Source organism: Vipera berus (genome assembly GCF_964194415.1).
Source record: "Vipera berus genome assembly, chromosome: 1".
Classification (NCBI taxonomy): domain Eukaryota; kingdom Metazoa; phylum Chordata; class Lepidosauria; order Squamata; family Viperidae; genus Vipera; species Vipera berus.
In genome coordinates, this window is record NC_138202.1 from 151,878,920 (window position 1) to 151,902,370 (window position 23,451).

The window sequence follows — 23,451 nt, forward strand, 5'->3', positions numbered from 1 at the left end:
CATAGAGATGGGATGAACAATGGAGGCTGACAGAATTTCTATAGAAGGAAACAAGCTTACAGTCTCAGAAAAGTTATTTTCAGAATTCAAATTTTAAACTGTCAATTTCAATCAAGATGAAGGATAGAAGCAAAAAGATCCATGAGGGTGAAGAGCAACCACTTATATTTTCTGACTTTGCTTCCCTCAAGTTGACAGAATTAAAAGATTAAAAATTATGTAGTAGGAAACATGAATCCCACAAAAAGAAGCCTAAAGGAAAACTAATATATTCTTCTTATTTAGGAGAGAGTCTGAGAACATTTCTAAAAATATAACTGATTAAAAAAATATAGCTATTACCTCTTATCCAGGATAGATAAGATATATGCCAACATTTTCTGGGGTGGTGTTCCAAATAGTATGAAAACCAGCTTAAGAAAAACAAACACACAGAATATTATTTATTTTTTTAAAAAGGAAACAAGGTACATATAGCCACAGAGTGGTATTCAAACAGTATAGTCAGGGATAGAATGATGGACCGTGATCAATGACATTTTTATGCAAATGTTGCAACTTACATTTAATACTTGATAAAGGTATTTATAAACAAATATATTTAAATAATGAAACTGTGAAATGTTAAGTACACAATTGCAGTATCTACAGTAAGATAATATGATAAAGTAATATGGTAAAATTAAGAGGAAGAAGCAAAGGTAATTTTTCTTGGCATCTCCAATGCAAAGACCTGTTCTTTTTGTTCATATGCACAAGATACGAAAAACAGGAAGAGTGAATTATGATCCTACATGTAGTCTCAATTTACAAGTGCTTCTTTAATGATGGTTCAAGTTAAGATAGCCTTAAAAAAGTGACTTATGACTCATCCTTGAAGTCATAACTGTCGCACCGTGGAGACATGATCACAATTTGGGTGCTTGGCAACCAGTTCCAATTTACAACAGCTTCAGCATCTTGCAGTCATTATGATCACAATTTGCAACTTTCTCAACTGTCTTCTGACCATCAGTTAATCAATTTGCTTAATGACTGTGGTTCACTTAACAATTACTTGATATGCTTAATAAATACCATGGTAAAATGATGATAAAATAGGGTCCAGTCTCGTGATGACTTGCTTAACAATGTTGCTTAGCAACCAAACTTCTGGTCCCAGTTGTCCACATAGGTTAAGGACTACACGCTTCTATCACCTTTCCTCTTTCAAACCCACAGATGGATGCTACTAGCAAAAAGGACTAATCCAGGCTGAGACTGACAGGAGGGGTGAGCATGGCTGAAACAATGCTCCAACTTTAATCCAGATTAAAAACTCCACACCTTCAATTTTTATGAAATAACATTCCTCTAGACAAGACACTCTTAGTTCAACCTATTTTGGAAGGGTTTTTTTTGCAAGACATGGTATTATCTCTGGGCTTAGAAGCCTACAGAATTGAGCTTGGTTAGTATTTGAATGGGAGACTTAGGGAGTACCAGGACTGAAGGCTAGATATTAAAAAAGACATTACTTATTTTATACCATTTCCCTTTAATTGACACTGTTCTTGAGGTCACAGAGATTGAGCTCAACTCCAACAAAATTTTACTTTTTATTTTTAAGCTACTCAAGAATCTGCAAGAATGGTGCAGTTACAAATACAATTACACTTATTTAGTAATAGATACTAATGTGGTGAACTGTCCTGTATAAGCATACACACAAAATTGCTTTCACATTTTTATTTTTCATTTGCATTTTAAAATAAAAATTAGACCTGGTGCAGAGATATGCTCCCACGTATATTGAAGTGTTTTTCTTAACGTAGCCAAAAAATAAAAATTCAAAGGCCTGGCTCCAGTTGCCAATTTTTCAAAAAAAGTGTAAAACATGGCTACTAGCACAACTGTTTGCACTAAATCTTGTAAAATATTGCCTCCCACTAGCTCATACGCAACTGTTTATGGAACAGAGTTAGCAAACCTTTAATCAATCCATTCTGTTCTTAAATTTCCATTTGAACCACTGTAAAAATATGTTTTAAGGACAAAACGTAGTGTTAAAATACCACCACTCCTGAGATTTACCATTTCAATATCTGACCTTCAGTCATTTGTGGCAGATACAGCATTGCACTTTGTAAATAGTTTTCATAAAATAAATAATCTTTTGAACAACATAGATGGATGTTTCTACTTACGACCAAGGCCTGTAAAGTGCTGGAATTCTGTATTTGAGCCACCAGTTCTGATTCTCATCCGATAACTGCCAAAAGCAGATTGTATTAGCGTGAAATGCAATATCCAATGTTACTCTCTTCCATGCAATACTGAAAAAAGTTTCTCAGTTGCACGAGAGTGAAGCAATCTTTGAGGAGAGCTCAAAAACCCTCATGACTAATGATTTGTTAGTTGTTTTTCTCAACTGCTTTTATAACGGGGCTTTTCAACCTTTTCACCCATTGTACCACTTTTAGGATATGGCAACATCCGAGTACCACCAGTCGCCTAGCAAGGTGTCCTTTGATGACCAAAAAAAAAAAAAGGAAAAAGTGTAGTCCTCAACTTACAACAGTTCACTTAGTGAGTGTTCAAAGTTACAATGGCACTGAAAAAAGTGCCTCCCAGGCCACAGCCGAGCAAGACACCTGCCTGCCTGCCCGGCAGCGCTCTTCCTCCTGTCTGAGGTTTTCACTGTTATGAGCATTTCTGTTGAGGATGGGCAGTGGGGGTGGGGTAGGTGGGTGTTTGGTTTTTATCCCCCCCCCCCCCCCCCCGTCTGCTGGGTGGTTGCAGCAGGTTTTGGTCACTTCACATTACCCTGGGTCACTGTGACCGTCATAAATATGAATCAGTTGCCAAGCACCTGAATGTAAATCACAAGACTCTGGAGATGCTGCAACATTACAGTTGACCGGCGCTTCTTCTGGGCTCAGCAGAAGCGCCAGGATCAGCGCCGAACTCCAGCTGGAGCCTGGTGCTGATCCTGGCACTTCCGCTGAGCCCTGACAGCCCTGTAGCTCCAGCCATCTCTCGCTCAGGCTTGTGTGGTGCTGCCATCGGTTGAGTTCATTCCCCTCCCCCGCTAATTTTCTAGGATGGTTGTGTAGCACCTGTCAGGTACCAATGTATCACAGGTGGTACCCGTACCACTGGTTGAAAAGCCCTGGATTATAATACACAAGAAATTAGGAGGAGGACAATGAAAAAACCAGCAACATTTAATGCAGGCACATCATAAGTGAGGGAGAAATTAAATCCAGGTATCTTAATAAGACTGGCTTTATGGTAAATGTGATTCATGCTGACTTAATCTATAATTTGATCCAACTAAGAAGCCATCTATGATTTCCCAAGCTCTGTAATCTTAGTTGGATGAGCTCATATTTAGGTCACATGCAGTGCAAGACCTATTTTGCCACCCATTAATAACCATTTGTGAGATAAGATTGGGCTGAAAGTCAGTCCTCTGTGGCTAATGTGGCACTAGAACCTGGATTTCCCAGTTAATCACTGCCTCAGGGTGAATGAATGATACTCTCTTAACTACAGTTAGTCCTTGACTTATGACAATTGAGCCCAAAATGTCTGTTGTGAAGTGAGACAGTTGTTACGTGAATTTGCTCCATTTTACGATATTTCTTGCCACAGTTGTTAAGTGAATCACTGCAATTGTGAAGTTAGTTACATGGTTGTTAAGTGATTCTGAATTCCCAATGGATTTTGCTTATCAGAAGTTCCCAAAAAGTGATTACCCTGGGACACTGCAACCATCATAAATATGAGGCAGTTGCCAAGCATCTGAATTTTGACCATGTGGATGTAGCAACGGTAGTAAGTGTGAAAAACAAGTTACTTTTTTTAGTGCTGTTGTAACTTTGAACAGACACTAAAAGAACTGTTGTAAGTTGAGGACTACCTGTATCCAGAAAAAAATATTCCAGAAAAGTAGTAGCTATAGTTTGCTTCAATTATGGCAACTGGCTTCATTCTCTGACTTCTTTCAAGTGAACTAAACCAAATTCCCCATTAAAATATCTTAATAATCAACCCCAAATTAACCTTTTATTGTTGTATCTATTCATGGATAGAGCAGTAGAGATGCATATGACATGCTATACCACAAAGTGCAGATATGAGCAATCCACAGATTTCACACGATCTCCAGAGTCACCCAGATCTCACTGCTGAATTTAGTAACAAATTACTGAAGAACAGCAGCATGGTTTCCTGCTCATTTTTTGAATGGAAAACTAATTTGTCTCTGATTGGGTTAATACACCCCTAAAAATATCCTCCATCAAAATCCACAAAGAAAAGGGATGTTGGCAGTCATTTCATTCAATAGAAGTCACCCAAAATAAAAATTAACACATTACTTTTGAAATTGTGTTTAGAATTCTACTCAGCGCTGTTGAAGAGGTCACATAAGCTAAGTCACTTCCATTCTCAGAACAATACAAGGAAGCTTCTTGATAGCTCAAATTCTTATTTGCCACGAACCAGAACTCTGACCCATCAATATTCACTGTTGGCCCATGAATTCCTTCTTCGTCTACAAAGAAAATTACACACGAAGCTTACATTTTGTACAACCTAACATGAGCCAGCAACTCCATACAATCTGAATCATGATGTAACCGGGGGTGGGTGGGAAAGACGTGTGAATCAAAATTAAAAATGCTGGGCATCTGACTTAGAAACAAATGACTGAATCTGACTTCAATTCCTCCAAGTCTGATTTCAAGCGATAACATTACAACTCACTTCATCACATGAATCATTTTGCTAAAGTTAACAAGTTTATTAAGTTAACAAAGTTCTTTAAGAATTAAACCAACCAACTTTCTTGTTTTGATCAACTCTCTGATCAACATGTTTTGATCAACTCTCTAGTGCAAGAAAGACTGGGTTACACCTAAAACGTTTCATGGTCACGTTGGGAAGGTAATTATCACTATCTGTAACTTCTGCATTTCATTTCCTGATGCTTTAATGATTTATAATCAACCAAAAAAATAAATAAATGCATCATTCTAGGGTGTCTGTGTGGAGTAGGAATAAGTTACATATGTCTCATGCCATCCACATACAAATAATATGATGTACTTGCATCATGACATGAGCGTACCATTTATGCAATGACATCATGACGTGTCAACGCTTCAATGTCACAGAATCAGAGCTGGAATAACTTCATAGTTATTCCTGAAGCTTGGCCAAGTTTCTTCTGGATAAAGGTAGTACTTATTTCAAATTTCAATTATATAAATCTTACTTTAAGTTTCAATCATACACACACACCATATGGAATGCTAGTGTTTTACAAAATACATTATTTATGCAATGCACAAAAACTCCCATGCACATTCCAGCTATCTGAAATACCTGAACTGGGATTAAGCGAACAATAAAACCGCCATGAGGCTGTGGAAAGAAAAGTCCCCGAGTCCAACTACAATGAAGTGTATGAAAACGAAGAAATAATCTTACCTGGTTTGTACCATTCAGGTGTCTTTGGAGTAGTACCTGTTGATAAAGGAAAAGCCTATCACTAATATATATCTAATCTCTCGGCTGTGTCACTGTCACAGGAATGTTCAAACCTGAATTCAGCAATAATTTAACACTTTCAATACATATAAAGTGTCTCGAGTCATTTTAAAAAACTGAATCTAATTGAGGCATGAATCCAAATTGTAAAAAGCAACTCTAATCTCGAGGGTTGCTTCCTTCTATTTAAGGCAGGTTTTCTTTTGCTATCAATACTACACTTTCAGACTCAAGTGGTTTTTTTTTAAAAAAATCCAACATTTAACTGATCGAAAATCCATAGAGAGTTCTTGGAAAGAGTTGTACAAAGACTTGCTATTACCATACTCCAAGAGGGTACTGCAAATAGCAGCAAATGGAATAAGATACGTATGATTATTCCGAGGACAATTACTTCATACAATGGAATTAATTTTATCTCCACTAATAGCCAGAGAGAAAGCAAAGAAATTATCCCACTGCTTTATCAATTGGCCTGTTTTGCTGGTACAATCTTGTTCCAAAACATAAAAATAATTTATTATTTGAAAACACTGCCCCCCAGCACTGCACCTGTCTCAGCTACGTACGTGTGTGTGTGTGTGTGTGTGTGTGTGTGTGTGTGTGTGTACGATTCCTGCCCCAGCCAGCAGTTCATGTGGGCTCCAGGGGGCCAATCAAGGGTTGGAGGTTGGAAGGATTTTGTTCAGTCTCTTGCTTTTTAAAAAAAAAATAAATCCCAGTTCCCCAGGGAACCTTTAGTGACCTCTTGCAGAATCCTAGGATTCTGGCTAAACTCCAACTGAAAAACCCTGGGCTACACACTAAACTAAAAAATAATCTTTGAATATCTAGCTTGAGATGCATCCATATTGTGCTGTCAGGCGGTGCTTTTGTTTCGTTTAACAGCACTGTTGGCCCTTTAGTTAAATTGGATGGAAAGTCAAAAAGTAGTTTTACATTTGGAAGGCGTATGGTGGGCCCGTGGTTCTCAGATCAAGAGTTGGTAATTAAGCGTTATCTTTAATAATTGCCCTGCTTCAAAGACACCATGCGAGTCTGTTAATTTGTAGGAATAAAAAGCCATGGATCTGAACCACTACAAGAATGAGAGGCATCTGTATTTTTTTATCAATGTTTGTTTGGTTTTGTTGTTGCTGGCACTAAAAATTCTTATTCAGCCAAATTGGGTCTGCCAAATTGACTTATGCCAAGCCTTGCCTAGGAAATAAGGTTACTCAGGGAAAATCATGAAGTCTGGGATACACTGCCAAATCCTAGTTGGGGTATATTGATACTGGTTAACAGTAGGACAGAAAAAGGAAGAAAATGCTTTTATGTAAGACACCCATTCTTGAAATAATGCATGCCAATGATGGGACTTCAACATTTGATTTAACCCTTAATCAGATGGAAACTAATTCAAAGTTTGGGGGAATCTGATATTTTCAGAGCTCAGATTTTTTAGAGTTACAGGAAATTGGCCAATCATAATGCTGACATGTTGAATAAAATGAAGGAAAAACTAACCCTAAATTTAATGCTTTTATCTTGCATGCTTTTATCTGCAATGAACCATGCTGAATGCAATAGATGCCCTTTCTAAAAACAACAACAACTGAAACCCAAATTTACCTTTAGTGATCTGGCACACCCATTCAAGTTTTACATCACAATGGAAAGGTTTTAAGTAGAAATTCTCTTCTTTATCTTTCAATAGGTAAATATGCCATGGCCGCCGGCGTTTTTGTTCGAGGGTCTGTATAATTACAACAGCAGTGATAATATGCATTATTTCTTTTTGTAGTAACTCTCAAGGAAGTGTCCATAACTAAATTCTGTTAATAAAAGATTTCCTTCCTTCTTATTATTTATTATAAATCTCTGTATTCAGCGGAATTTTTTTTAAATGTACAAGGGATTCTAGTTATAGGCTAAAAAATAGCAATAGTAATTAGACTTATATACTGCTTCACAGTGCTTTATAGAGGTTTATAGTCAGCATATTGGCCCCCAAAATCTGGGTCCTCATTTTACTGACCCTGGAAAGATGGAAGGCTGAGCCAACATTGAGTTGGTAGTTGATATAGATGAATAGTAAATGCAGAAGTAGAAAAGGATCAAATAAATGTTCTTTCCCTTAGCTGAGAATAGTCCCATTAAATCCAATGGGACTTATTTTTAACAGGATTAAACTACTGCAAAACAATACTTACTCAGAACTGAAGTATGAGATTGCAGTGCTATGCTTGATATGTTTATAAGCAAATATATCTGAAATATTTGTCAAAAACTGTACATACCTATTTTAAATTAGGATTTCTTTTTCCAGCTAAATAAAATTCTTTTTCCAGCTAAACAAAACAACCTATTGAAAGGATCACAGCTACTATACTTTCCAAGACAAATTGTATTGTGCATGTTATTGCATTCCAGTGTAATATTTACAAATATAACATAATTGAAAAGGGCTGTTTTATTCTGAAGTTAACCAATTAGATCAGGGGTCTTAAGACTTGTGGACTTCAACTCCCAGAATTCCTCAGCCAGTGTGCCGGGTTGAGGAATTCTGGGAGTTGAAGTCCACAAGTCTTAGTTACCAAGTTTGAAGACCCCTGAATTAGATATTCAGGAAGGATATGAGTAAGATGGACACGCCAGGGCATTGCAAGGTTGCAAGCATTCAGGAGATTTTAGTTATGTCTATGTTCCTGCCAGAAATAAGATTAGGGTGTTTTGGGGATGAGACAGTAAAGTCACAAGGACGACCTCAGATTCATTCTGTTTAAAAATTCCAGGACTGTTTTTGGCTCCATCTGGAACTGATATATTAATTTCCTCCATTCAAAATCAAGGTGACTGTGTGTGAGAAAACAAGAAGGCCCAAATCATCAGACTAATGCAAGCTTGCCTCCTACACATCTCTCCTAGGCTGTTCAAACAGGCAGGCTGTAGAGCAGTACAGTATTCCCCCCCACACACACTTTTTTTTTAGGGCTGCAATCTAAAACCTGATTTCCTGCTAAATGTGATGAAGCAATTCCATAGTAAAAATAAATTTTAACTAAGCAAAGGCTAAAAATCCCTTAGGGCAGTCTAAGTGTCTAAATTGCAGGAATTATTGCAAGCATTAGGTCAACTGAGTTATTTTACAAAAACTAGCACTGATTCTTCCAGTATTTCCTTCTCTTTAGGAGTTAGTAATCAAAAAATGTCACAATGCACCTTGACAGCTGCGCAATCTCGAAGATCATAGTCATCTTCTCTAAATTCCAAGGGTATAACAACATTAGAGACCTATGGAGGAAGAATGATTTTAAAGCTGTGTGTTATTAATTTTAATTAGCATGTTTTACTAACAATAGCCACAATATCCTAGTACTGTAGGGACAGGAATCTTGAGAAAATAAAAAGAGTACTTTCAACACTCATTAATAGATATATATATATATTTAGTAAACTGAACCAGATTATCTTCTGGTTAATTTGTTAAAGGTCACATTATGAATTGGTTACTGATCATAATCCAGAACTTTATATTCATTCTATGAAAGCATGAATTCTTTGTAGGCATTTCTCCTTCCTTCCTTTCCTTCCTTCCTTTTCCCTTCCCTTCCCAAGAAATGACCACAGTAGTGTCCCTATATGAGGTCTTCCATGTGTGTAAGGTAAAGGTTCCCCTGCACATGCGTGCTAGTCGTTTCCAACTCTAGGGGCCGGTGCTCATCTCCATTTCAAAGCCGAAGAGCCAGCGCTTGTCCGAGGACGTCTCCATGGTCATGTGGCCGGCATGACTAGATGCCAAAGGCGCATGGAACGCTGTTACCTTCCCACCGTAGTGGTCCCTATTTTTCTACTTGCATTTTTACGTGCTTTAAAACTGCTAGGTTGGCAGAAGCTGGGATGAGTAACAGGCGCTCACTCTGCTACGCGGCACTCGGGATTCGACCTGCCAAACTGCCAATCTTCTGATCGACAAGCTCAGCGTCCTAACCCACTGAGCCACCGCGTCCCTGTGTGTAATTATGTCTAAATAAAACAAGTCGTCCTTAAAATAATTTTATATAGAATAATAGTCAAATGGCATAGGTTTTGGATTTCTGAACATTTTCGTAACCAATTTAAGCTACCGTACATTATTTAAAATTATTATATAAAGCCTGTTTTACTTTTCCTGTTTTTCTTTCAAAGCTTTTCAACTTCAGAATTTCACCAATATTCTCCCAGCTATGATTGGATCATTTAGTATTCTAGCTTAACTTACTGGCTTATCATCAGTCCATTGCCATGATCCCAGAAGATCAGGATTCCTCTTATTTAGTCCAATCCAGACCCATCTGTCATTACTGTAAATAAAAAAGTAAAAATGAAAAGGAATGTTCAGCTTAATTGTTTTATTACTTTGACGTATTTGGTGACCACTTTTGTCATTTTAGATAATTGCTCTTTGAGATGCTCAAATCTGAAAGCATGTGAAACATTATTTTGCTAATCTGCCAGCATGGCTCAGGAATTCTGGGAGTTGAAGTCCACGAGTTATAAAAGAGCCAAGGTTGCCTACCCCTGGTCTAGAATCTAGTTTCAGAAGTCACACACCCCCCAAAAAAATTTTAAAATAGAAGCTTGGTGGTATTATGTAGTGAAAGGCAAAGCACTTACAGGGATATAAATGCCAGTAAATAAATACATACTGTATTATATAGACTTACAAATAAGTCCATCTGTAAATAAAGCCAACCCTGGAATTTTTAAGCAAAATACCATGAAAAATGTGCTCTCTGCTGATAGCACACTGCATTTTTAAATGATATTTTTGTTAACATTTTGTGGATTTATTTATGTACAGATTGGCTTATCAAGAAAAATATATGGGAAATAGGGGTACTTTAAAAAAGTATTATGTACATATTTGCAGATAGGCCCATCTGCATAAAAGCCAAGCCTGACTTTTGGAATGTATTTTGACACCCACAATTCCTGGCTTACCCAAAGTATATACAGTAGATAAAAAAAATACAATAACTCAGCAGGTCCTTTGGCAGCCACAAATCTTTTTGTTTAGCAAATTAGTTAATCAGCTGCCCTTGAGTTGGGCACAATAGAGACAAACGTCCTCTTAACTTGTCTGGCCTTGGTGAAAAACCTGCAATTCTTCCAGGGATATTCCAGAAATATCTCTAATCTTACCGATCTACATTTTTTGCTGTCCTCCCTCTATGCCCCAAAGTATACCAGTTTCTGCCCAATCATCATCATCTCCAGCAGTCTTTTATTTCTTCTAGAAATAATCTCAAATGCATAGTCTCCTTATGCTGGTCTTTGATTGTATGAAAGATTTGATGATGATGATGGTGACACACTTACTCCTAATGGTAATCAGCATATAAAAGAGATGACATATAAATGTTGGAAAGATTGAACTCTTGACAGTTCCTTTAATTGATCCTTGAAATAGTTTTCTGTAGTTGATAATAAAAGTGATATGAAATTGCACTGTAAAAACTTTACATTTTTTAAGGGGGAAAAAAGCAGAGGAACTTCTCTTTCACACTGAACAGGACTGCCCAGGAACCATTTGCCTCCCTTTCCTTGGTCTGAAGATGCCTCTAAGACAGACATGTCAAACACAAGGCCTGGGGGCCGGATCCGGCCCGCGAAGTGGTTTCATGTGGCCCATGAAGCCATCCTGGAAACAGTGAGGGAACGGCCCCCACTGCCTTGGCCCTGGCCCAAAGACCCTCCTTCTGCCAGAGACCCTCAGATATGTCCCACTCTTGCCCAGGCCCCCATAGGCACCCTTGATGCGAACGATGTAGAGCTGGCCACGCCCACCCAGTAGGCCATACGCACTCTAACCACGCCCACCCAGTAGGCCACGCCCACCCTGGCCATACCCACCCGGCCCCTTGAGGGTAACCGCAATGCTGATGCGGCCCTCAATGAAATTGAGTTTGACACCCCTGCTTTAAGAGACTGGTTAAGATTGCTTGACGGTTCAAGCATTTTAAAAGCTTTAATGCTACTTTATCGATCACCTCTGTTGTGGTAAAATACATGAAGATATATTTAGACATCATTTGAATTTGCTAAAATGCTAAACTCTTGAGAACGTCACCTGATGATCTCCCTCAGTATTATATGGAGTTCCCTAACTTCTTCTGGGTGGCTGAAGCTAGGAAGATGTCCTCCAAGAGCTTCACAAAATCTCTCAGCTTCTTCCCAAGTTCTGGTTCTCAGCACTCTTTCCTTGTGAAAAAACTTTGTAAGGAAATAGAAAAAAAATACATTTTATCGCTGTACAATATTGCTATTTTTTTTAGACATATATGCCTACTACTTTTACAGATTAATGAACTTTCCAATCTGGTTATTAACATTTCTGTTTTGCTTCATTACAAATTTATCAGAACGTCATCACTTCATTTCATTGGTTATCAAGTCCCAAGATTGCTATTCCATCCATTTGAAGTTCTAACTGAAAGAAATGATTTTTCACTTGGTTTTTCCCCCCACCAACTCTCTCTTATCTCTGAAGAATCCAACATAAGGGATGGGAGAGGCAGCTTCGGGAAAAATGGGAACTCCACAGAATTCCTCCAAGTTAGGCCAAGAGAACCGCTCAGACCATCTCAAAATAATTCAAGACTAAAATTGCCAAAGGAATTCAATATGGATCTGTATTAGGGCAAATTCATAACATTTGATGTAATAGATTTTGTTACAGTAGAAAGGGTAGCACTGAATGAAGCCCACCACCTATTTTTCTTTGCTCAAAGATCCATAAACACAAAATTGATTTGCTTGCAGAAATATTTCTGAAAAACAAAATATGTATCTGAAAGTTGCATTCGGGGAAGCATTCTTTTTTTTTACAAAAAAAATCTTATTTTTACGGCTTTAAAAATGTAAAAATACTTTTAAAATCTTGCTTTGGGAAAATATGTAACAAATAATAGTAATTTGTATGTTTTTTTAAGGAAAAACATTAATCAATGAGTTAATATTAAAGATTAGATAGTTTAGGGCAGGGGGTAGGCAACCTAGGCTCTTTTATGACTCGTGGACTTCAACTCCCAGAATTCCTGAGTCAGCTGACTCAGGAATTCTGGGAGTTGAAGTCCATGAGTCATAAAAGAACCAAGGTTGCCTACCCGATTTAGTGGATTACAAAACTGAAAGAGAGAGAGGAAGGGAGGGAGGGAGAGGGGTCATCTAGTCCAACCCCCTGCTCATGCAGGAAACCCTATACAAGAGTATATTTTCTTAAGAACCAAGAGAATGTAATTAAACAGAAAGGATATAATAATTTAATAGGCTTGATGTAATACCTTATAACAAGCAAGACCTGAACCTCTGGACCACCCTTGTGGGCAAGGGTCAGTGATTTTTGGCAGTATCTCTGTTTCTCTCTTTGGTCCAATGTAGTTCTTGCAAATAGAGTAAGCTTTAAATGTTTGGCAATTCTTGACTTCCCACTTTCCAAGGTATCTTCCACTTGACATTGCCACACATCCTCCACGAAATTCTAAAAAGTTATTGTTTCAATTATTTATGCAATATTTTAAGAAAACAGTCACCCAAGGCTGTATTAATAAATTTAATTAATTAATTAATTAATTAATTAATTAATAATGAAACAAGTATGAGCATTTCACTAAGTTCAATATTTTACCTGGTTGAAAGAAGCCCCAATTTGTGTATGTTAGCATTTCATTCTTTCCATCCACAGTTCCCCATCTGTACTCTCCTGACGAGCTGATATCTTGCAAGCCAGTCCAGAAGTACTTTTCTTCAACTTTATTATGCATTCTGATTAAATTATTTATAAATTCTTGTTCAAATCTGTAAGGGTCAGAAATTCAATACAAAGAATAATTATCATCAAATGTACAAAATGAATTTAGCTAGGGTTAAAGAGAATATTTCTGGGAGATATAGCACAATATTTTAAAATTAAAGAAAATTTAAATTTCTTACATTTAAATTGCTTTTAATGTAAGAAATATTTGGCAAATCAGCCATCGCCTGAACAATTTTATGCATTCACTGTACAATACCTGTTTGCTATAGTAAGATTGCATACACTTCCAAAGGAGACTTCATTCTTGTCAATCCTATAGCAATAATCTCCATGTTTCTTCCATTCCTAATTTAAAGGATGATAATCATTTATTCAAAGGTAAAGGCAACATGGCATATAAAGTGATCACATTAATCATAAGATAGGAATGGTGAGCTAGTGTGAGTAGTCCATCTGCTTCTGCCCTCTTGTTTTTCACAGCTTGCTATTTGTTTCATTTTAAGATCTTGCCATAAAACCATATCATTAAAACGTAAGTTTTACATAACAGTTTACTTAAAACAGAAACTAAATGTAAAATTGAAACACATACACTTTCATATGCAGCCGAAACTTCAAGACAGATTTTCAACTGGAACTTTCAGTGATATAATGCTTGTTTAAATACAGAAAGATAATTGGAAAAATTGCTAGAGAATGCTTATCCTCCTAGCTGGATAGGATAGGATAGGATAGGATAGGATAGGATAGGATAGGATAGGATAGGATAGGATAGGATAGGGAGCTTGGAGGTCTTCTATTTCAGCCTCTTGCTCAAGCAGGAGAACCTATACCATTTCAGACAAGTCTCTAGATTTTTTTTGAGGGGTATCAACATTGATTGGTTATGAATGGTAACGTTGGTATTGACTCTGAGTGACCAGAGAGATAGATTTCCTCCCTGATGATTTGTCCCTAATTTGATCCTTTCAGTCTTCCAATGGACGTATGGCCATCCTGTGTGTAAAACCCATTTCTTGAATCTTTATATGGGTTTCTAAACTAGTGATATACAAGTCAAACATTGGCATCTATAAAAAACTAATGAGAGTAAAAATCATAGAACTATGACATACAATAAGATAGTTACTGAAAATATCCCAAGGCTTTGGAGAATTCTCTGCATATAAAATCAATGTTAAAAAATGCATGAAATGTAATGTAGGAAGAAAATAATTTCCAATGGGAGGAATTTGGCTGCCAAATAATAGTTTCTCTGAAATATCTGAGTTGTATTTCACAGGAAATAATCAAGAAATACATCAAAATATTTATGTCAAAAGTTTTCTTGATCAGAATCAATTGTGATTTAAGAATTTATTCATTTCAAATGATACCTATTCAAATTCCAGAAAAAAATGTACCGGTACAAGAATGGCAAAAAACCGTAAGTAAATTTATATGGAGTGGAAAAATCCTGAAGTTTAATTTAGTAGTTTACAAGACTCAAAAGACATAAGTGGTCATGGCTAATAGAATGAATAAAATCTGCAAACAATAGAACATTAACATTAGAAGGACCCTGTCTAACTAACAGGCTTCATAAAAACTTATGGTTCAAGGATATGAAAATTTTAAAAGGACAAAGCTTGATAAAAAATATGGAGTCACCTCAAAGTGAGATGGATAACAAATCTAATAAATAAAATGTTATGAGAAAAATAGTAAGTCCAACAATCAGAGTGTTGCTCTTTCCTTTAAATACTTTCCATTTTGGAGCTAACTATAGTAAGAAAAGTACATTTATTATGTATATATGGTCCATTTAGATTCCATGAACATACCAATAACTACTTGGCAAAGGCTGGAACATATCAAGGTTGATGTACTTACATATTGCTGGAGGGAGAAAAATTGATCACAAAAATGAGGGAGGACTTTTAAGAAAAATTACAGAATTTGAAATGCTCATTCAGAATCAATATCAACTACTAGGGCATATATATAATCGGTTACCCGGAGACTGAGCAAATAAAAAACTGTATTATAAAATGGATGCAAAACTAAAGTAGTAGTCACAACATAGAAATGAGAAGAATTATGGAACTAATCTATTAAAATGTACTCTGAGTTATAACTTATTATTGAACCTGAAGCAGCAACAATGTTAGGTATACCAAATATATTTAATTAAAGTTCATCTCTCATTTAGAACAGAAATTTTTGTTTTCTCTTTACCTTACTTGGCGAACAATCCTTATCAGATTTTTGTTCCTCTAAAACTTTTCCTTTTTTCATGCACACAAACTTAAGTTTATTGTTACAAGGTAGGATGTTCCATCGGCCAAACTACAAAAAGGGGGAAACCAATAATTTTAGAACTCTCAAAGACATAATTTTCCAAATGAATGGTTTTTCAATTGTTCATGTACTTTGCACTTATCTTTCACAAGTTATAAAAATACACAGTAGAAAAACATTTCCTCACTAAATTCTTGAAATATACTTCTCATAGAACTCTGAAATAAAATAGGGTAGCGTAAATGAGATAAATATATAATTAAACTTAATTGTTAATTATTTCATCTGTTACTCCTGTGAACAAGAGTTATAGAAAATCCCACCTATTTTTCTGGACTGAAAAACTGCACCAAAGAGCCTTGGTGGAGCAGTGGGCTAATGCCTCCTTAAGTAACACCAGCTGCCTGCAATTAGTGCAGGTTCGAGTCCCACCAGGCTCAAGGTTGACTCAGCCTTCCATCCTTCCGAGGTAAGTAAAATGAGGACCCAGATTGTTGGGGGCAATTAAGCTGACTTTGTAATAATGCCGCTTGGGGGGGGGGCGAAAGCCCTAATAAGCAGGCATATACATAGAATGAAGGCTATTGCTAAGCACATTGATTTGTGCTTAGATTGTAAGCCGCCCTGAGTCTTCGGAGAAGGGCGGGATATAAATGGGATTAAAAAAAAATTAAATTTGCAATAATGAATATATATTCCACTGAAATGAGAGGGGCTTAATTATGGCTAAATACGGCTAGGATTGCTAAACAGAACAATCCTTCTGCAGGTTTTAAATACTTTTCATTCACTCTCATAAAAGATTATTTAGGTTGCAAATTTCTTTCAAAGAAGTAAATCATTTTAAGTAAAATTCCAGTAAGTGAAGGATTGCATAGTCACACTTGATTATAAATGACCAAAGGATGTATGTGAATGACCACTTTCACTATCACATCAAAACTCTGCAGCCTTCCTGTTTAATTATTTTAATTAATTTAATTCTTCAGCACAAAAGAAATACTCTCTGATAAAATAAGTCATATACGTTGTCTTTTATGAAGTTTACAAAATGCTTTACACAAGTCATTATAAAACATCCCAAAAGATCCTTACCTTTCCAGAATAAGAGACACAGTTTGGAAGGCTTTTGAAGGAAACCTTTGGCTCATTCTGATCCCAGTATGTAAATACCACTTTGGAATCATCTGACCACTTAAACAAGGCTGGAATGTCTTTATTTATTAATCCTATCCATATTTTGTCTTTCGTATCTACAATCAAAGCAGAAATTTAAGCAGTTCAAAAATCATGAGACAAAACTGTTAGGCACGGATAATCAGATCCAAGGGTGTAGACCTTGGCAATTTTAAGATTTGTGGACTTCAACTCCCAGAATTCCTCAGCCAGCTTGGCTGGCTGGGGAATTCTGGGAGTTGAAGTCCACAAGTCTTGAAGTTGCCAAGTTTGAAAAACCCTGGTGTAGAGTTCAATTAGCTACTTTGTTGTTCATGCTTATTTCACAGGAATCTTCCCCAGATTGACAAGCTGCACCTGCACCAGACTAGGTAAGACTTAACCCATTCAGAGGTGTGTGTGTGTGTGTGTGTGTGTGTGTACATACCTTGCTTTCTGTTGCCTACATAAGGATTCCAAACTAATTCCCTGCTTGACTTGTCCCCCTGGCTCAGCCTCTCTCTGACAAAATAAAACCATACAATAAAAAAATAAAACTTTTTCTATAGCCACTTCTCATTTGTGTTATAATAATGGAATTAAAGAGGTTTGGCCAGCAGATAAAGTAAACAGTATATATTGGTTTTTTGTTGCTGTATTTGCCACACTCAGTGGCAAATAAATATGCTTAACAACTGCCCTATTTAGCAATTGTTCAAAGTTATGATTGGACTGAAAAGATAACTTCAGCTCTTTGCAGCTGCAACCGCTGAAGTATCACTGGACTCACATAATAGCCATTTGCATGCTTCACAGCTGGCTTCTGATAAGCAGAGTCAATGGAGAAGCCAGCCATAAAATTGCAAGTCAAGATCATGTGGAGTCTTGCTTTACGATTGTGGTTGATTTGCTTAATGACTGTGGTAGTGATTTGCTTAATGACTGTGGTAGAAGTGAGACTCTAAGTCCATTATGGTCATGGGACGTCTTGCTTAACAACCATGTTGCTTAGCAACTGAGTTGCTGGTTCCAATTGTAGTCATTAAGCAACAACTGTTTGTAAGCTAATGAACATGTGGTCATAGATTTAGTAATACCAGAGATTTACATTAATCTTTAATAAAACAGTTTTTACTGTATGTTCCAACCTCAAATTGAGAGTAATGTGTAAAAGAAAAATAGAAGCAACTCATTCCCATTCCAACTTACCATTGTGGAGTTTTGTAACAACTAATTCAACATCTGCTAAGGAATGTATACTGATCAGGCTACTATTGAGTTCACTGCATAACTGATATGAATCATTCCACGAAGCAGCTTTGTTCTTTAGCATATAGCAAAATCCACCGTTTGCATACCAGCCAGATTCACACTGAGTCTCAATATTGTTCTGATTATCTAAAAAAAAGAACTTAAAAGAATTTGCTAGAAAACACAATAATTTCTAAAAGCAATGATACAGAACTGATACCATAGGGAAGGGGTCACAGCTCAAAGGGAACAAATTTTGGATGCAATAGATTTAAACTTTGGCATCTGCAGTTAAAAAAATAAAAAATAATCTGAATTGTTGTCACAGTACACAATACTAAATCAGATGGACAAAAAGGCTCAGCTGGTAGAAGTCAAAATTACCCTGCATGAATTGTCCCTCTTACATCATTTGCCTTCAAGATATATTTTTTTTAAACAAATGACCCAGAATAAATTCTATTAATGCCAGAATAGAGATTTTATATTCTTGGTTATTTCTGCAACTTCCCTTACTCACAAATCAAGTCATAAAGAGACTGCAGCACCACATTTACACAAGAGACAAGTTTTATTGAATCCTTCAAATAAAATTTTCTGAGATCCTTTTGAGTGGAAATTATAAAAATTCTCTGAAGCCTTCCATGTATAATTAAAGAAAATTAATATTTTCTGCAAAACTGCATTTTCCTACCTTAAAAATAATTCAATCCAAATTTTACTACACATTATTCTCTATAATCATATATGGCTGTGCACATACTGCATATTTGTTTGTTTATTTATTTGGCTTCCCTTCTTACCTCAAGGTAACTGAATATGGCTTTAAGTGTATAAATAAAAACTTAGTGACTGAATCCATGCTGAGCTTGTACTTTCAACTTGAGGAAAAAGCTATACAAAGTTTATAAACATCTAAACTAGCCCTTTTGCTTCAAAGTATACTGTGAATCCTGATAAAAGTTTTAATATAGTAATCACATTATGTTGTGTGAACATAACTGCAAGCATTTGGAAAATCTGAAATGGTTCTGAAGTTGCTTTATTTACCGAAATGTAAGGATTTGGCATTTTAGCTGCAAAAACCAGACCCAAATTGAATTCACAATGCATTTCAGACTCACCTGGGAAATCCTGTTGACTGTCATTAACTTGTTTCTTGCAGACATAAGGCAGTGGAGTGTCACAGGGATAACTCTTCCAGTCACCTGTGTCGGCATTCATAGCTGCACAATCATTTCCCTCTAGTGGAGATACACTCTGCATCTCTGCAGAAGAGTAATGATTCGTTATTAGGCTAATGATACACCATATCATAGATTACAACAGGTATTGGAGTGCAAAGGATGAGATTAAAATGATAGAATTTGTATTTTTATTTTAAAAAAATTCCACACAGTGAGTTCCACTGTTGATTTTACCCTGCATTCTAGACCAGCTGCCCATTTGGAATTGGGCCGTGGAAACAGCGGGCAAGCATGCGGACACAACTCCACTTCTGCGCACAGCGGATGGATGAGCCCACGTGTGGCACTCCGTTTGAGTGAGCGGTGGGTGCATGTGCCCGCTGCTTGCCTGAATGGAGCTAAGTGTGCGCCCACCCGCCACTCGTGCGGAACCTTCTCCTCTCACCCCCTCCGCTGGTCCGCAAAGCCGGAAAGGTTGGAGAGAGTTGTTCTATACTGTGCATTATGAACGAAGATTTAAAACACTGAAGGGCTTGAGAAGAAAGAGACGAGGTTTCCTGGACAGGTCAACTGAAGCTCTCCAAGAAGAGTGGACAAATGAACATCCAAGAGAGGAGTCGTCTTTCTTTAAGGGATAATTCATAGCACCTGTGCAACCTGGCCACAGAACACCAAGGAAGAAACCAGAACCCCTGGATTGAAGAAACCCAAGAACCCCTTTGAGAAAGAAGCATGTCATGGTGGTGGATGATTCCCTGCAGAGAGGAACTGAGGTGGCTGTGTGTAAAACTGATACAACAGGGGTCTTCAAACTTGGCCCTTTTATGACTTGTGGGCTTCAACTCCCAGAATTCCTGGGAGTTGAAGTCCACATGTCATAAAAGGGCCAAGTTTGAAGACCCCTGTGATACAACATACTATATGGGAGGTAGGCTGTCCTCCAGTGCCTATATCCACTGCCTGCCGGAACTAGTTTCAGTATTCCAAATCATGGTTTGATTGCCAATGCAAGCAAAACAAAACAAAAACAAGAGCAACCCTGTCCCCAGCAAACATGGTTACTTGTTGCATCCAAATATAACTGTAGAGACCCACTGCTTATTTGTTTGCTATGAGTTACATATCATCTTACTCCACATGGGAGGAATCAAATAATGACATTACTGGAATACAGAATATCGTTAAATGGCTGAAGACAGTATAAAAACATGGCGGTGGGAAGGGATAACATCACTAGATGGACAGATATGAAAGGCTAGATAAACACATTCCAGTGTCTATTCCAAGATGTCCGAGTTCTCCACCCAAGGACAATGTGAACTAAAGATATGATTTGCCATCGTCTAAATCTTCTTCTGCATTAGCTTCATCTTTTTCAATCAGTTCTTGTTACAGTTCCTTTCCCTGCTCTAAAGCTCATCAAATATGAATTAACAGAGAAGAAAGGAAAAATCAGTTACCTGAATTCCAGTTCACGAAGTTCAATGGAGTATGATCTGACCATTGCCAGCCTCCAGAAACATCCAACTGATTTAATCCAATCCAAAATATTTCTGCGATACCATCTTTAGCTATAGAGTTTTAAACAAAGTAAATGATAATAGAGCAGATAATAGAGCAGTTTCAAGTCAATCAAGTCATAGTTGGGATTTACCTACTACAGTAAAACCAAACAACAAAAAACCAAATCTTTATCCTTTGCCTCTGAGCTCAAATGCAATATTATGTTCCAAGACAACAACCTTAATGGGCCTCTTCCAACTCTGTATTTTGTATATTTAATATCTACTCAATATTTGCACTGCACTGCTGTTATTCTTTGCAAATCGCAGTTTTCCTAAATATCCTTTCTAGATAATGAAATGTGTGTGGTGTGGCAAAAAATGGTTCAGTATGCTGCTTTTAATATGTATTCCCCATTGCGTGCCTGCTTACTTTCTTGCAATGCCTTCCTTTCCCATTTATCTACTCTGCAACGGAAGGAGGAAGAAAAAGAACAGGTCAGGCACAGGACAATGCATACTAACTAATGGTGATTATGTAGTTGACGGACACTGCAAAGGTAATAAATGCAGACACTGGTCATACATTTTTTTCCAGTATTGTTGTAATTTTGAATGGTTGCTGAATTAGGTATTCCATAAAGCAAGCCTACCTGTACTAGTATTATTTTGATTGCATACTGGCTGGCTCCCAATGACTAGTTAATATCATGTTAATATTATGAATTCAGCCAAATGTTTTTAAAATCATCACTCAACTTATCAAATAAACAAATTTAGCGATTAGGAAAAATATTCTGTCCTGCAAGGCACGAAATCTGGTGGCCTGATTCCATCTTGAAATCAATCCACTTATTCTTCATTTGCCACTGATTGCTTTCCTCTAAGAATTCAGTACAAAGTTGTAGATAGATAATTTATTGACCATATCAAAATAAAAAAAACCCAAAAATAAATTACAGGATATAATTCCAGGGTAAAATAGATACAGGGAAAAATACCGTAATGAAATGCATATGTTGTAAGTAGAACGAAACAGCATTCAGATAAGTACATCATCTTTACATGATGCCTCAATCTGTTCAATGCAACAGGTTCTAATTGCCTTGAGAATAAACGTAGCATAGCCTATAAACTGTTCTGCTCACACTACATACATTAAAGCCCAGGAAGAAGTAGGACAACCAGCGATTCAGGTCCCAATGGATTTTTCTTTCAAGTGAAGATATTAAGTATCTAAGAGGGGCAGAGTTGAAAATCAAACAAAACATGACCAATATCTTTGATGTCTGGGGCACCATATATACATGTCCTCTCATGATATGGGCAAGTGATGGAAACATCCATATCTGGCCATGGAATACAACAACTCAAATTTTACTCTAGAACACGCTTCTTGGGAATCGGGTCAAACACACCTGACAAATATTTTTTCAAGTTGAAATATAGTTTTGTTCTTAGTCAACCAACTTAAATCTCTATTTGCTGCCAAGAACTCCTTATCAGTTTGAGCACTGATATCTAGGACTCTCTGTTAAAAAAATTTTCATTACCTAGGAGACAGTTGAGAGTAAATACTGGGTAGAAAACCCATGCTGTGAAACAATTTTGGTAAATCGGCTTACACAGCAATTGGGCCAGACCACACTTCTGTTCTGCTAAATGTATTTTGGATAGCCTATCAAGGTCCACTGAGTGGATCCTCAGCCAATATGTGATAACTTTAATTATTAATATGCTATATATGGAGTAGATACCTATTCCTGTTCTGACTGCAGGAGATGATATCTTTTATCAGTTCCCAGTATATGTCTTTAAACATGTGTCTGAACTTTTCAAGTGAAGTAGCTTTTAAGGCCCCACAAGTCAGCAATGGGACCATTTTTGTCCTGAATACATAAGGGTGAAGGACTGTGGGGCTGCAGTGACCACAACTTCCAGACAGATCACAAGTAACTTTTGGAAGGGGGGGGGGGGCGTCTGTTGTAACTTCAAACAGCTAAATGACCAGTTGTTAAGTGAGAATCACCTGTAACTCAGTCCAAGACCACCCTCAATTAGCAGATCATTAAGATATGGCTGCATTTTACTTACGCTTGTCTGTCAGCCTTTATTTTGTTTATGTTACTTACACTTTATTTATTTTATTTATTTTATTAAATTTATATGCCGCCCTTCTCCCTAAGGACTCAGGGCAGCTCACAACAATAAAAAATTAAAAAGCATAGAATACAAAGATTAAAAAAGAATTAAACAATAATTAAGGAAATAAAGGACAATTTAAACCGATAAAAACCATGATCAGTCCAGGCCCGCTTGTTGGAACAACCATGTCTTCAGGTCACGGTGGAAGGATTGAAGGTCAGGGGCTGTCCGCAGCTCCGGAGGCAGTTCATTCCAGAGGATCGGCGTGCCCACAGAGAAGGCTCTCCCCCTGGGGGTCGCCAGCCGGCATTGCCTGGCCGACGGCAGCCTGAGGAGGCTGACTCTGTGGAAGCGAACCGGGCGATGGGAGGTTGACATTGGCAGCAGGTGGTCTCGCAAGTACCCCGGGCCTAAGCCATGTAGGGCTTTAAAGATAATTACCAGCACCTCGAATTGCACCGAGGGCAACCGGAAGCCAATGCAGCTAGCGCAGTAGTGGTGTAACATGGGAGTATCGAGAAACTCCCATAAGCACCCGCACGGCCGCATTTTGCACCAGTTGAAGCTTCTGGGTGCACCTCAAGGGCAGCCCCATGTAGAAAGCATTGCAGTA

The 23,451-nt window shown here is 37.4% G+C and overlaps 1 protein-coding gene across 1 annotated transcript in view; it reads right to left on the minus strand.

The window, feature by feature from the left end:
- LY75 (lymphocyte antigen 75) overlaps positions 1–23,451 on the minus strand; it is an 81,513-nt gene that overhangs the window by 34,442 nt on the left and 23,620 nt on the right. The window contains exons 5-20 of the mRNA XM_081313213.1: positions 20,652–20,762; positions 19,129–19,272; positions 17,963–18,151; positions 16,694–16,851; positions 15,536–15,646; positions 13,575–13,663; positions 13,190–13,359; positions 12,846–13,042; positions 11,633–11,775; positions 9,782–9,863; positions 8,743–8,814; positions 7,153–7,276; positions 5,479–5,514; positions 4,365–4,540; positions 2,187–2,251; positions 343–413 (exon numbers count right to left, since the gene is read on the minus strand). Coding sequence (XP_081169339.1) covers positions 343–413; positions 2,187–2,251; positions 4,365–4,540; positions 5,479–5,514; positions 7,153–7,276; positions 8,743–8,814; positions 9,782–9,863; positions 11,633–11,775; positions 12,846–13,042; positions 13,190–13,359; positions 13,575–13,663; positions 15,536–15,646; positions 16,694–16,851; positions 17,963–18,151; positions 19,129–19,272; positions 20,652–20,762 — 1,938 coding nt within the window. The remainder of the gene's footprint in view (positions 1–342; positions 414–2,186; positions 2,252–4,364; positions 4,541–5,478; positions 5,515–7,152; positions 7,277–8,742; positions 8,815–9,781; positions 9,864–11,632; positions 11,776–12,845; positions 13,043–13,189; positions 13,360–13,574; positions 13,664–15,535; positions 15,647–16,693; positions 16,852–17,962; positions 18,152–19,128; positions 19,273–20,651; positions 20,763–23,451) is intronic.